General features: G+C 44.6%; 1 protein-coding gene across 1 annotated transcript in view; it reads right to left on the bottom strand.

Moving 5' to 3' along the window:
• The window catches only part of LOC135263040 (glypican-4-like), a 41737-nt gene that overhangs the window by 18646 nt on the left and 8707 nt on the right, over positions 1-14384 (bottom strand). Inside the window, exon 2 of the mRNA XM_064350611.1 lies at positions 183-341. Coding sequence (XP_064206681.1) covers positions 183-341 — 159 coding nt within the window. The remainder of the gene's footprint in view (positions 1-182; positions 342-14384) is intronic.

A 14384-nucleotide genomic window follows, 5' to 3' on the forward strand; every position in this document is an offset into this window, starting at 1 on the left:
TGTGCTCGTGCAAGCTGGCGTGGGAGTGTGCGTACGTCTGAGCGTGAGCTCGTCTGAACATGTGTGTGTGTGTGTGCGTGTGCGTGTGCGTAAACTCGCGTGTGTGTGTGCGTCTGAGCATGTGTGCGTGTTTGTGTGCGTCTGAGCATGTGTGTGTATCTCAGTGCGTGCGCCTCACTCACGGTCAAAGTGCTGGTGCCTCTGGGTGAAGGTGCTCTTCAGGCTGCCGCTCAGCTGGCTGACTGGGGCCTTCAGGTCGGTGCAGCTCTGCTGGCTCAGCTTCTCCTCCATCTCCACCGTGCAGCAGCTGAAGCCCTGAGGACACACCTTCAGGTGCGCACCTGAACAGTGAGAGAGGGGTCAGAGGTCAAATCAAACACACGGCCACATGGGGCAGAGAGGCGGGTATATGCACACACAAACTGACGGTGTGACCACACTCAGGTTCGCAGTGAGCCGGGCCCCGTTTCAGGAAGCAGGATTACAGAGCTAGTGGGATAACGGCACCGCGTAAAACCTGGAGCCCTCCCAGACCTGGAACACGGACTGAAGTAAAGAGGGCTGTTTCTGGGTTTTACTCGCAGTTACCCAACTAACTCAGTGGTCCTGCTTCGTGACATACCCCCCAGTACTCCTGTTCAGTCCGAGTCGTGAACCGGCCCAATTAGCATTGCACAAACAAATCCGTTGAACATAAGGGGGTTGAATGCACCTGGGCAAGGCTGACTAACCAGGACAGTCACAGGAGTAGGTGGAGAATGAAATTATATTCCTACTCGCATTCTTTCAACAGGAAAAACTCCTCCTCTCCTTGCATCACTCTGAATGGTATACTTGTGAATGCAGTCAGATATGCACTTCAGCCTCCAGAGACTTTCAGCCGTTCTCTAAAGGCAGCCCCATAAGGAAGGCCAGACGGGCAGAATAATGCTTCCCCCCAAACGAGCCTGCTCGCGATGTCAAATTAACACGGGCAGAATAAACTGCGGGGGCGGAATGCGGAGCGGCAGCCGAAGTTCTGTTTATCTTCCTTTCGAACGCGGCCGTTTGGAATCCTGGCAGAACAAGAGTTCTTTCAGCCCGCACCGATTCCAGACCGTCTGCTCGGGCCCGGGTGCCAGCGGCCCGGGACGCTCCGGGAGGAGGCATCTGCTCCCCGAGAGGTCAACGGGCCTCCGATTCCCACAATGCCGCTCTTCGGGGGTATTCGCCGGTTGCCAAGGTACGAAAGCGACGAAAGCTGCGGACAAAAGCGTGGCATGCGGCGCATACCTCCGCCGCGGCGGACTCAATAAGGCACATAGCCGCGCGCCGGGAGGCCCAATTAAAGCCGCTGCCAATTAAAGCACCACTCTCTCTCCGGCGCTACACGAGACTCCCTGTCCCTAGGCCTCACGCACTCCGCACTGCAATGCCTCGCAAATCCACAGGTCACTGGTGACGAGGGATTCAGCTGGTAGAACATTCCCCACCTCGCCGCTCAATTTTCACTTCTCTGGTTGACTGAGGGCCAGTGATCTCTCTCAGCGAGACCAAGCTGTGCAGTGCTCCAGAGCAGAACCGGCGTCGCTAGCTCGGCTAGCGAACCGCAAACTGAAAATACGCGTAGACTAGCCGCAAACATTTTGGAGAACGCAAATGGAACTTCTGTGATGAATTATAATGCGACATCATCAATATATTTAACCCCTCACAGAACAAAAACCTGATTATAAAATAATCTTCCATAGTCACATTACAGGCATTTATCATAATAAAGCAATCGGCTTCAGTTTTTTTCCCACCAAGGGCTACAGTCCCTAATAACGATGCTTTTATGGTTTGTTTATTTTTGCAATGCCCCCTTTCCCTCCATCAGCAGAAGAGAGGTGCAGAATTAAATAACCTCCAGTAGCATGGCAGCTCCCCCTCTCTTTCCATCCTGCTGAGCCTGAAAGGAATGCTTTGTGTGGTACTTTACCTTATGGAACATTAGCTCAGGAGCCCCAGTCTCTCTCTCACTCTCACTCTCTCACACACACACTCACTCTCAACTGTGAGAAGCAGGGAAAATGCAGCATGCCTCCCCCCACCTGCCCACCTGCCCAACCTGACTGTTTCTCTGCATTTTTATTTATTTTACAATCTTTAGATCACTAGACAAAAACCCACAGGCATACTTCTTGTTGTATACTGATTCACACACCCCTGAATAACTGCGGGACGATGACATGAATCCAAATATGGTCATGAAGTTGGACTCCTCCAATTAGAACACTGAACTGTCAACCCACTGATGCATTTCAGCCGTGTCTACCCGATTTCCTCTCTGTAGTATGGCAGAAAATAAGACGACAAATAGACGGAAAAGCAAAATAAGACAATATTTAAACAAATTCCTCCGCCCACTACACTTACACCAAATGGACATGAAATAAACATTTTTTGACAGCTTGGCAGCAAATGTGATCCATTTTCCAAAACATTTTACCAGGGAATTAACTGTCAGTTTAAAGGAAGACAGAAAGCAAGGCAAGCTTTTGGTTTCACATGGTGCAAAAGACTAAAGCACCAAAGAGTGTCGCCAAAAAAGATTGGTATTGTGCTAAACCCAAAAAAACACTTCTTACTTTAAAAAGGGAATTTTTTTCCACTATCTGCATAGTACATCCATAAGGAAGGTGTATAAGTTTCTCTCCATTTTGACAGCTTACAAAACCCTTTGCATTGCAACCTCTCCCAACACTAGACAAATAAAATAGTAAGTAAAATGAAGATATTTTCTGTCCCAAAACAGTCCAGCTTTGACATTCTTTAATGACAGCAATTTATTGTGCTTTCTTGTGATGTGCTGTCCTGCTACTGAAAAATTAAAGCTGCAAGTGATTTCTTAGAAATCATAGAAATAGCTAGTTGCTGTGAGAGAAATCCAGCACCACACACTGTGTTCATACCCTCAAATTCTGTATTCTAAAACCAGGGATTCAGCCCAAATTTATGTTTACGAAACAAGGTGGTTTAGAATCAAGGAGATGGGACAGTTCACGTTGTGAACCAGTCAACAATTAGATTGACCTTGTGCGTTCACGTACCAGTACAAATAGCTAGATGTGTAAAGAAAGTTTCACCAATGGTGGACAAATCAGCTGATCCAGTGCCAAGTAATGGCAAAAAGAAAAAAAACAGAAGTGGATGGAGCTTGCTCAAAAAAGTAGGAGAAACAGTGGAGCACAATTCGGCAGGTGGCAAGAGTTTTGGGAGTGGGTGGAGTTGAAATTGTATGCACAGCTCTGACTGTTCCTGCTGGACAGACTGGTCTAAATTTCAGTACTTATTTACCTGGACTTTCTGCTTACCGGCCAATCAAGTAAGATACCTTCAATGAATTTAACCACCAAAATAACTAGGTAGCTAATAATGATAACGTTACTTAATTCCATGGCTAGTTCTTGGAAGAATTAAATTTAACGTTATCGGCATGGTAGGTGAAGTTAGGTAGTTTATCTAGGCTAGCTATCTATCGGATAGATCACGTTAGTAAGAACCGTTTAGAACCCTGCTTGGCAGCTGTAGCCAATATCGGTCAGACTCCCGAAGGTCCTGTATCAAGGCTAAGGCTGCCTTAACACATGCTCTGTCACATAACTGTTTGACATAGCATCCCATCATACAATAAGAATAGCATGACATGACGTTACGTTGACAAAAACAGTAAGCAGTCACTGTAGCTAGTGACCTACAAAAATGCACGTCTGCAGAGTGTCAGAAAGCCTTGGGTGTATCGTAATGCCGATGCTCTTCTGGACGTTTTACAATAGGACACTTCTGACAGCAGCACTGCAGCAACTAAAAAGATTCCGTTGTTTTACTTGGTGTCTTGGAGCTGCCATTTTTAGTCTAGCTAATGTTACGCCAGCCTGTAATCGTGGAATCCTCTTTGCCAAGAAGTCTGAGCCAGAAATGTTGATGCACGTTCACAACAAGGTGTGAGGAGAAGCGGGGGGTTGGGGGTGTGTTTCTTTCTCTGCGAGCAGGAACAACGGGTGCTAGACTTCTCAAGATGTTTTCACGACCATTGCGATTGTTGAGAAAGTTGCCTACAGCTTTAGTTTCCAAATGGAAAGGTATCATATCATACAGCGTTCCAATGAGATATTTTACAGTGAAATCCTGGAGCTACAGCTGAAGTGTTCAGCCCACAGGAAATTGAAAGTATCAAGAAAGGAGTTCCTTTCTCCTCTTCGGACAGCTGACCTCAACCAAGGGGTTCGGAAAGGGGCCCGTGTCAAGAGTGAAAGGGCAAGGGTCAACAAATTACCCCCACGTTCAACCTTATCTCCTTATCTCCTATAACCTTATTACCCCTCCCCTAAAACCCCCCATTCCAGCAGAACTACAAGGTGACCTGGAGTACAGGGGTGGAAGGAAAGGCCCAGCAGTAAGCACTGTTAACTGGCTAATTTATCTCGTACTCAAAACACAGACTGATGAGGAACCGTAACGACGATGTGATAAGTGACTGTGCTTTAGCTTATAAAGCTCGTGCACACGTACTCGCCCACACTCTCCCTCTCAACCTCTCTACACCGGCGCAGTGGGCAGCCAGCTTCTTCCATAGACTTCATAAAATTAAGTCACTTCCCTCCTCTGTTTCCTTGAAGCTCAACGCACTCTTGGTAAGGGCAGTGGGAGGCTAAAAATGCCTAGTTGACAGAACCCAGATTAGTCACCACAACACCCACCCACCTCCACCCTGCACCCGTGAGCCCAGACACCCCCCCCCCACTCCTCTACCTCCCGGCAGGCCCAACCAGCCGGGTCAAGGGTTAACAGCCACTCCTCTGAGAAAGGCTGTGTCCTTTGACCTCCCTGTCTCCGAGCAGTGAGCACCCCCTAACTCCCACACACACGCGCGCGCACGCGCACACACACACAGACACGCGCACATATGCAGGCACAGGCACACACACGTGCGCATACACACACACAGACGTGCACATACACACAGGCACACACGCGACACATGCACACACCTCCAGCTGAAGCACCTACTTGAGTCGCAAAAAGGCATCATTACAGATATGCCTCTATATACCTATGACCTCTCTCTACACTGTCTTACCAGTGTCAGAGCAAATGAGAGATGCAGCTTGACTCGGTGGGAGTGTGACACAAAGCAGACTGACTGCTCTTTGACAGGACCTTTCATTTTTCCTGCTGAAAGGAAGCAGAGCAGTCAGGATTCTCCATCCTGTCGCAATCTCTCCCACACCCACGCCGCCGTCTGCCAGCCATCCCCCACCATCGGGGTGCAAAGCGTTTACTCGTACAGATCAGCTCATCCAAACAGTTTACGTCTTCTAGCCTTTTTTTTCCTCCAGCCGTTCCGTCTTCCTCTCGACAGACAGCCGAGGAACGCGCTCACACACGCGCCCAGGCGCGCGCGAAACAGGGTTTACTCTCAGGGAGCCAGAAAGCTGACCCCACGTCTCGTTCTCACACACTCGTGAGGACCCCAGCAAGAAAGTCACGCGGGATTAGGTGCCCTTGCATTCACAAACCATTTAACTTACAGGTGTGTATTCTCTGTGCGTGTATGCTGAAGCCCCCTGCACTTCATATGCGTAAATATTCTCTCTCTCTCTCTCTCCCTCTCAATGCACAAAAGCTGTCCACGCTCAAATCCACAGCCACAGTCCCACAGTAAAACAGCACCCACAATAACACACGTACAGCTACATGGGGCCACACCACAAACACACCAATAGAGGCAATCTCTCCTCTCTTCAACCACTGGTTCAGGTTCATTACTGAGGTAGAGGAAAGGGGGGTTGTGAAACTTTATGCCTCTCCCCTTCTTCCTCTGCTTCTCTCATTAAGCAAGAGGTAGTTAAGTGTGTGTGTGTGTGTGTGTGTGTGTGCTTTAACACTGACATCTATGTAAACAGATATTTAAAGCTTAAAGATGGTGGCCGGCTAACTTTCTGAAACCACCTGTGCAATTCTTAAATAATTTAAATCCAAAATTATACCTTGGGACCAGTTTAACAATAAAGCAAGTCTAAGACCTGACTAATAACAAAAAGCATTGGTTATCTCTTGGTTAATGACTGTATATATTTAACTTCAAACCAGACTCTTGATTTTTATCTGCCCCCCATTTTGTGTCTCGTGTTGTGGCATGTGTACATGTGCATCTGTCCCAAACCTACCCTCCCCTCCTCCCTCACCCTTTCTTTCTTTCTCTTGGGTTTTTCATAGCCCAAGGCCATCCGGGGGTAACAGCACTCCAGGATACAGTCGTAAAAGCCGCTCTTTGAATTTTCACTTGCGCCGGGTGGCAACTCCACCCTCGTCTCCCGTTTCCCATGAGCCCCCAGTCACACAGGCTCCCAGGCTGCTCTCAGAGGAAGAAAAAAAAAAAAAAGAGAGCTGATTGGACCGCAAAGACAGGACCGTCTGCATGTTTCAAGCACCGTGCCGTCTATTCAAACACGGCCATTACTTTGGACTGCAACCTCCACCTTCGGTTTCCAGCCAATGCAGCGCACACTGAGCTGTGCCATTCTTGGGACTATATTTTTAAAAAACGTCTTAAGCAGCCCAAAGTTCCCTGCTAGCTTTACTCATCAGGAAACAGCTGCCTCTCTTTAAATAGCCCTCTGTGCAATGTGTAGGTACACACAAACTTGGACGGTGCCGTCATCCCCACAACGCGCTACCTGACGCTTATGGTCACAGCAGACCGCTATCAGAGGCTACTCCTATGGAGGTGATCAGGAGAAGCACTGCTACATCCCCACTGTGAGTTACCTGCGCTCCCATGAAATGTCTATGAAATCTTTATGTAGCGGTTTACTGCAGATTTCTTTTTTTTTTAAACAGGTAAAAATACATTCTGAAGTGACAGTTAAAACCACAAAATATTCCTATCCAGACGACACAATATACATGTCTGCTATTTAACCTTTTCCCCCAAATAGGATAAAAAAAGAGGCCCATTTCCCTCACATTGCCCATCACAGGCTACCAATGTAATGTAAACAGCTGGTAAAATTAAGAAAAACAAACTGCATAAAATTCAAGTTGAATAAACACACAGTGCATACTTTCACAATGGTGAAACAGATTTGCCCTTTATAAAATTGGCTAGTTTTTGGGAGAACTTAATATGCAACCCACTGACATTTATTTTTGATTTAGCACACATATATAAGTCTGGGATAAAGGTCTTATTTCACAACGTCTAAAGTAAGTTTGCTGCCAATGCCATATGTCATTCATAATTTTATTGTGACACCTGTAACAGAAGCGGGATGAAATAAGCAAAAAAATGTCTTACCATTCTGATCAAAACAATTTTTTCCACACAGGCTAATATTTTTTTTAAAACCCAGTGATTTCTGTTTTAATTTACTCCGATTAAGCAAGATAGCTAGAGCATGATGTCTTGTTTTCAATTTTTCATTCAAGTGAGGCACTTTCGCTTTTAATCTCGTTATGTAAATATCATGATCAATAAAGAAAACGAATGACAGTCACCGAAAGACAATTGGCTTAAAGAAACCAGATTAACAATTTTGTTGTGGTTCAAGTCTGGGTCATCACTCGTTGTGATCTACTAAAAAAAAAAAAACTGGAACGACCTTGGAATATCTGCGTTTATAGAATCCAGAGTATTTTTTCCTGCGTCTTGGCTCTTGCCTATGCGTAAGAAAACGCAGAATCCCGAGTTAAGGTGACCACTGCTTCACTAAATATGTTGCTGCTGAACTACTAGATGAATGTGTACCCAAACCAACAAGAATGCAACAGACCAAACACCACAGAGGACCCTGGACCAGGATTAAAACCAAATTACATACAGGTTCATACAGAGTTTGTCATGTTTACATCCTTTTTAAAGGTTAAACTTCTTTAATTCCCATTAGTGTACCAGAGAAAGGTTCTATGGTGTCCTGCTGAGGCCCACTGGATGCATTAGCCTTTTTATATATTGTTTGTTTTTGAGCAGATATAAATATACTGCACATTAACTTGAGATTCTTATGCTCATGAGATTCTGGTCTCATGACTAGAACTTGGATGAGCCTGTCTGGTAATGAATTTTAATGGCATAATGATGATTAGTATTGTTATTATTTATAATTATGTGTGTTATCAATCATATTCATTCATAAACAATGTTGTGGTCGTAATAACAACTTTATTTACTTTTCCACTAATGGGCATGAGCATATACAGCCATGTTCCAAGCAGCTGTGGTCCTGAAGAGACACCAGGGAACATTCCCTGATTGAATTTGAATCGGCATGACAATGAGAAAATGAGAGAGGAACACACCCGAGACTTCATGACGTATCCGCTTACAGTAAGAGCAGCGTAGCAGCCCAACCCCTACCGTTCCCAATATAGCTTTCTCTGGTGTCACTTGCTGCACACTGCTGACACCAATCAGCCCAATCCACGTTATCCTATGGACAAGTACATTCTGGTCTGTTCACCGTGGGCCTTGTGTGTCTGAAACCCGCCATTTTGGTCCACTGGTCTTGGTTCCAATGGATACATGATGGAGTCCCAATGCCGCTCATTCCAAGATTATGATTTGACACAGCCCATGATTATTTCAATTCCATAACTGTTGTATTAATAAAGATTCCAGACACTACAAAGAACATAAATACTAATAACACCACCATCTTCACTATCATCTCTTGGTCCACTCCTCACCCCCATAGGTCTTGGACACTTGGTCCAGTGTCGGGGTTTGCCAATTCAGGATGTGCGGTAACAAGCAGGATATCCCATACTGGAAAGCCAAGCTGAACCCTCAATGCTACGAGAAACCACTTCCATGTGCTCACACCTGGGTTATCCTGGGACACCCTCAAACCAGGGGAAATCCCCCACCTCTGCATGCACCCTCTCTCCCTTCTTCTTCTCCTTCTCCCCCCACCCAGCAGTCGTTCTCTAGATAGATTCTGTATGTCTCGTCACATCTCCACCTGTCTGCGCTTCTGCGTCTCATTGCAGGCCCGTCTCCTACCTCATGCAACCAAATGTTTAGTTGACTTTGATTGGTCTGGTCATCTGACTCATGTGACACATGTCCGAGCTCCCAAGTAGAACTACATTAACCAGAAGGCTGCTCCCCAAGTAGATTTTCAGTTTTGCGTATTTCACAGGCGCACAGTACAGATAAAGCAGGAACATGCTGAGGCAGAAATATAACAACATTCAACAAGCTTATCAGAGCGACTATGCTACATGCAAAGTATGTTAGGAAGGTTGGGGAATTCCAAATGTAGCCTATAATTTGGAATTTATATTCCGAATATTCTTTTTATGCGCATGTAAAACGTATCATTCCACTCAGAGTTGTTGTTAACATGAGCGAACGTGTTCTCAATAAACGGCAGTTTGGACGAATATTTCTAGAGACAGAGCCCATTACACCCACAGGCTTTGTGCCAGCAGGTTTCCTTTACTCTTTACAATGCTTCATTATTAACCAGTATTCTATTAAAAAACAGACACCTGAAAAACCATTTCATTCTACCACACATTCTTGAACAAAAGAATGGACACATGAACAAAAGCCCATGAAATCCCTCCATCAAATGCCACAACTTCCAGAAACCACAAATTATCAGAAAATAGTTTTTAGCAAAGAATGGTGGGAGAGATTAGCCTAATTTTTCATGGATTACTGAAAACCTGTCGCTTTAGCAAATCAGCCACACACAACTGCACAATCAAGACAAGTAGCCTACTCCGAATGGTTTATAAACTCACAGAATGTGCTTACATGACTAATTGTGACAAAAATGTTTATATCAAAGAGACTGTTAAAAGAATACTGCACCTTTTCTACAGGGTCTGAATTTAGGATTTTAGGATTTGGACAACACAGAATTCTGAATAAAGTGTTAACATGAAGGTACCTTACTCAGGATCCTGGAACATTTCTACTAATAACTCAAATGTGCAGTATGCATGTTTGTTGTAAGAAAACTTTTGCTCATATCTGGTCAAATTTCCTTCATATCCCGACAGATATCAATAAATGTACAGGTCTGAGGGGAAAAGAAACTGTCTCTCTGACTGCCCCAGACTCTGAAATCAGCCACTCCAAATTTCACTGTTGCTGAATTTTAACCAATCAGGACAGCTGCTGCCCTGCCTCCTGTTGCACATTCACAAAGCTGCCAGATCAAACAGGGCAGGGCTACAGAAGTAAGAGCAGAGCAGACATAACATTAGCTACACCTCCAAAAAACACAAAACTCTGGTACTACCAGGTCATCTTACGTTTAAAAGCTTCAAAACTATATTTTTACTCTGAATTTGGCATTAAGACATACAGAGTATGAGAACCAAGATACTGTCCTGCTAAAATTAGATGGAACCTTAAAACAACCAAAAATTCATATTTTTGACAAACATTGATTTATATGGGGCAACTGGCCATAGCGAAATCCGACTGAACAGGTCACATATGTGTAACCTTAGCCCCGCCCACTCTGTGTGATCTGGCAGCGCTGTGGACGCGCAACAGGAGGCAGGGCAGACAGCTGCCCTGATTGGTTAAGATTCAGGTTCGTTTAAATTTTGAGTGGCTGATTTCAGAACCTGGGTCAGTCAGGGAGACCGGATCTTTTTTCTTGGACTTTATTTATATCTTTCAGGATGCAAAGGAAATTGAATCAAATAAAAACAAAAGTGTTCTTGCGACAAACTTGGTCCATCAGGCACCCTTGGACGACATGTCAAAGCCGGATATGAAAAGACTTCCTTCGTCTTTATGCTATGCGAGCCTGGCTCTAGTCTGTGATGTGAAAAGAAGCAGCTGGAGACACCACATATTTCACAGGACAACTACAGAGGTCTGCACTCTCCCAAACTTCCATTGGAGTTCATACATGAACACAGCCCGGACGCAGATAATTGGACATTCCAAAATACAGTGGGAATGACACATTCAGTCCCACATTGGGGACCAAATTTATTCAAAAAAGACAGAAAAAAACTGATTCAAATAAAGGCCAGATTCCAGAATCCAGACATTAAAGAAAGTGCTCGCAGTGAAGCCACAGAGTTTATATATACAGGATGTATATTAAAACTGCAAAAAAACATGCTCCATGAGTTCATGATTTTAGAGTTCAGGGGTTTTTACGCAGTTGGCCAAAGGGCCTAGGGAAAGGATTTGAAGAAATAATGTTTCCTTAAATAAATGAGGGATTAAAATCGCTCAAACACAGCTGTCAAAGCACCTAACTGCCTGGGTTTGCTCCGGAGATGGCAGTCCACTGACTTAAAAACGAATGCACATGCACAGACACAAGTCAAAAGCATTAAAACTCTTCATCTGAAACAAATAGACACAGATTTGCTTGACTTGAAGTCCAAGTTTTACAGGCTTGCAGCCCGTTTGCAGACACAGCGGTGTTCCTCCGGGAATCTAAATCTCAAGCCTAGCTTCAGAGAGCACTAATGTCTGAATGATCAGCATGGAATAAACTGAATAAACATGCAAACATCTGTCAGCCATTAATTCCTCTGATGACACATTTTTCTAGCAGTACATGGACATATCCCTAAATGGGCACACCATCAATTCACTCAAAAATCAGTTTCCTGCAGGACTGTTACACACTTTCTCTCTCTTTCTTTCACACACACACAACACACACACACACACACACACTCACAACCACACATTCGCATACACACTCACGCACAACAAATATTCTCTCCCCCCCCCCCCCCCAACTGCCATGAGAGTTCACCTCTGATGGTTAAACCAGTCAGGGCTTCTGGCCAATTAAAACACACCATTTGCAAACATTCCAAAATGCTGTCATCCGTGAACAGTTTACCCAGAATCCCCATAGGAGATTCCACAGGATCATTCTGGCCTCTCGCTCCCTCACCCCACCTCGCTGTTCGTCTGTCTCCCCACAAAAAAAGCTTCCTGCCAACAGCACTTCCCAGGTCAGCTCCTTGAGGGACATTCAACGGTTCTCCAATGCATTCAAACTTTTTAACTGCTACAGGCTGGAGCACTAAACTGCATTTGTATCTTATAGATTTTGCTTGCAATGATGGTTGACTTTCGACCAGTGTTAGGCAAGACATCCATTGATATCGCTGTTTAATCGACATCCCTCTACAAATTGTCATGTTTGCACAGGCATAATTAAAATGCAAGTAGATCAAGGCCCTATACAAAAAAAACATGTAAAGAAATGAGATACAAATGTGAACATAAGATTGTATGAACATAAGGTGTATTTTATTTGATCTCAGGAAATAATGCCCGGTGAGTTTAGCTTATGGTGTAAGCAATTCAACACATCTAGGTAAATACTAGGTTTCCCTGCAGAATCAAATCCCCCCCCCCCCCCCCCATCCCATTTCCTCTTAGTTTCGACTCTCCCAAACACACACACACTTGTAAGCACACATGCAAACAACCTTTTCTTTCTTAACCAATAACAGGAGCCCCACCTGTTGCATTGTACAGAACCCAGAAGAGACAGGTAGAGAGAAGGGCTATTATTACAATATAGGGAAGCAAAGCTGTGACGGATTGGAATACATTGTGAATTTATCCAAGCTTAAAGAACAGAGCAAGAGAAGGAGGAGTTGGTTCATGCTACAATTGTTAAGACACAGAGAAAACAAGATGCAAGCATGTTCTAGATCTATAAACAATAGACTCCGTGAAAGTTTGTGAGTGTGTGTATGAGTGTCAAATTTCCCCAACATTCACACACATACCCTGATTTCATTTTCTTTTCATTATTCAGACTGAATAACGCTCAACGCTTTTGCATTAAGCCAGTTATGACGTATAGACTAATAATGCACTTTAAAAAAAAAAAATGTAACTTTTTTTTTTTTTAATGTAAGGACGAATAAACCACCAAATGTAAGAGCATTCATTGATTTTGCAAGCATGTATATACCCTTAGTGATATGTGCATGTACATTTCGTCTCTGGACTGTGACTTGGAATTTGTGCAAAACAATATTTTCTTTTTTTTTTACATTTGCAATGAGACAGCATGCTTGGCCAAGAAAAAGCATTTGTTTTTACACAGTTCATCAGTGGTTAATTAATTTCAGGATTATTTTATTGTGTGCAGCTGGGCTGTCACACACAGTTAACTTTAATTTGGTGGTTCCCACCCAGAGCCTCACTGAACTTATAAACAAAAAACAAAAAGGAAGTGAGGAGGAAACATTACATTTTCATTATAATTAAAATAAAAATAATGTCTGTGTACAGTGTGTGTGAACTGTAAACCCTCTGAGAATTAGCTGGGATTAGGAACCCGGATATACACGCACTGGAACTGATATCTCAAGTCAGTGTTTCACTGGGGAAGGATGGTGGTGCAGCAGCAAATGCTTAACAGGATAATGCAATGGATGAGGTCAGACAATGTACTCAAACACGCAATGGGTTTTGGCAGGATAGAATTTCATAGCCCTGCAACAGGGGAGCAATGATTCTGACACACCTGCTTGCTGAACAAAACCGACTCCAGTGAAGTTGGTTCAAATGCACTGTATACGGTTTCAAAAAACCACCAACATTATGAGGTAGGCCCACGCGGAAATGCTAAACAGTTCACTTTTACACATTGTTTAAAAATGTCTCAGCACAAAGGCACAGATCGTGACACACTCTTTGAATGTGAGGAATCAGACTAAAATCCCTGAAGGCACAGAACGGAAAGCATTTGATTTAAAGGTTTTAAATCCAAAACATGCAACAGCTGTGCATTTAAAACATCGGTCCAGAATTAGGCAGATCTATAAGGGAAAGGGCAGAAATATCTAGAATTATGCGACTAAGCCAGCAATGCTTAAGATGGAGCTGGGAGTAATTACCACATGCATGCCCCAAAACCAGCACTGAGGATCAAGCAGGAAATTAAACGCAACTCCCTGTCCTCAGCCCCTACTCCTGCACCCCGCCAGAGTCTTCATCGTCATAAACATCTCCACCGCGGTCAACAGCGTAAACCGTGACAACCCTGCGATTTCTTGAACTTTGATCCCAGACTCTCACCAGACTCCCAACTGCCTGGCAGTCCCTGGCAGTAAACATCACAAACGCACACGTGCAGAGCCACCAGCACGCACACAACCGCACGGCACTGGAGAGATAACTTATCCCAGACCTCACTTCCTTGAGCACTGGCACAGAAGGCCGCCTGGCAGAGTTTGGGGGGGGGGGCGGGGGGGGGTTTGGAAGAGGGACGCACGTCCATAACAGCAGCAAAACCCTTCCAGCGTCGGCTCTGCAGCTCTACCGTTTGAGTTCTTCAGCGCGCTGGCCGGGCTTCAGATGGAAGCGGTTGCTAACGCTGGCAGGCTGCTTTGGCTCC

Source organism: Anguilla rostrata, chromosome 9, assembly GCF_018555375.3.
Source record: "Anguilla rostrata isolate EN2019 chromosome 9, ASM1855537v3, whole genome shotgun sequence".
Lineage (NCBI taxonomy): Eukaryota > Metazoa > Chordata > Actinopteri > Anguilliformes > Anguillidae > Anguilla > Anguilla rostrata.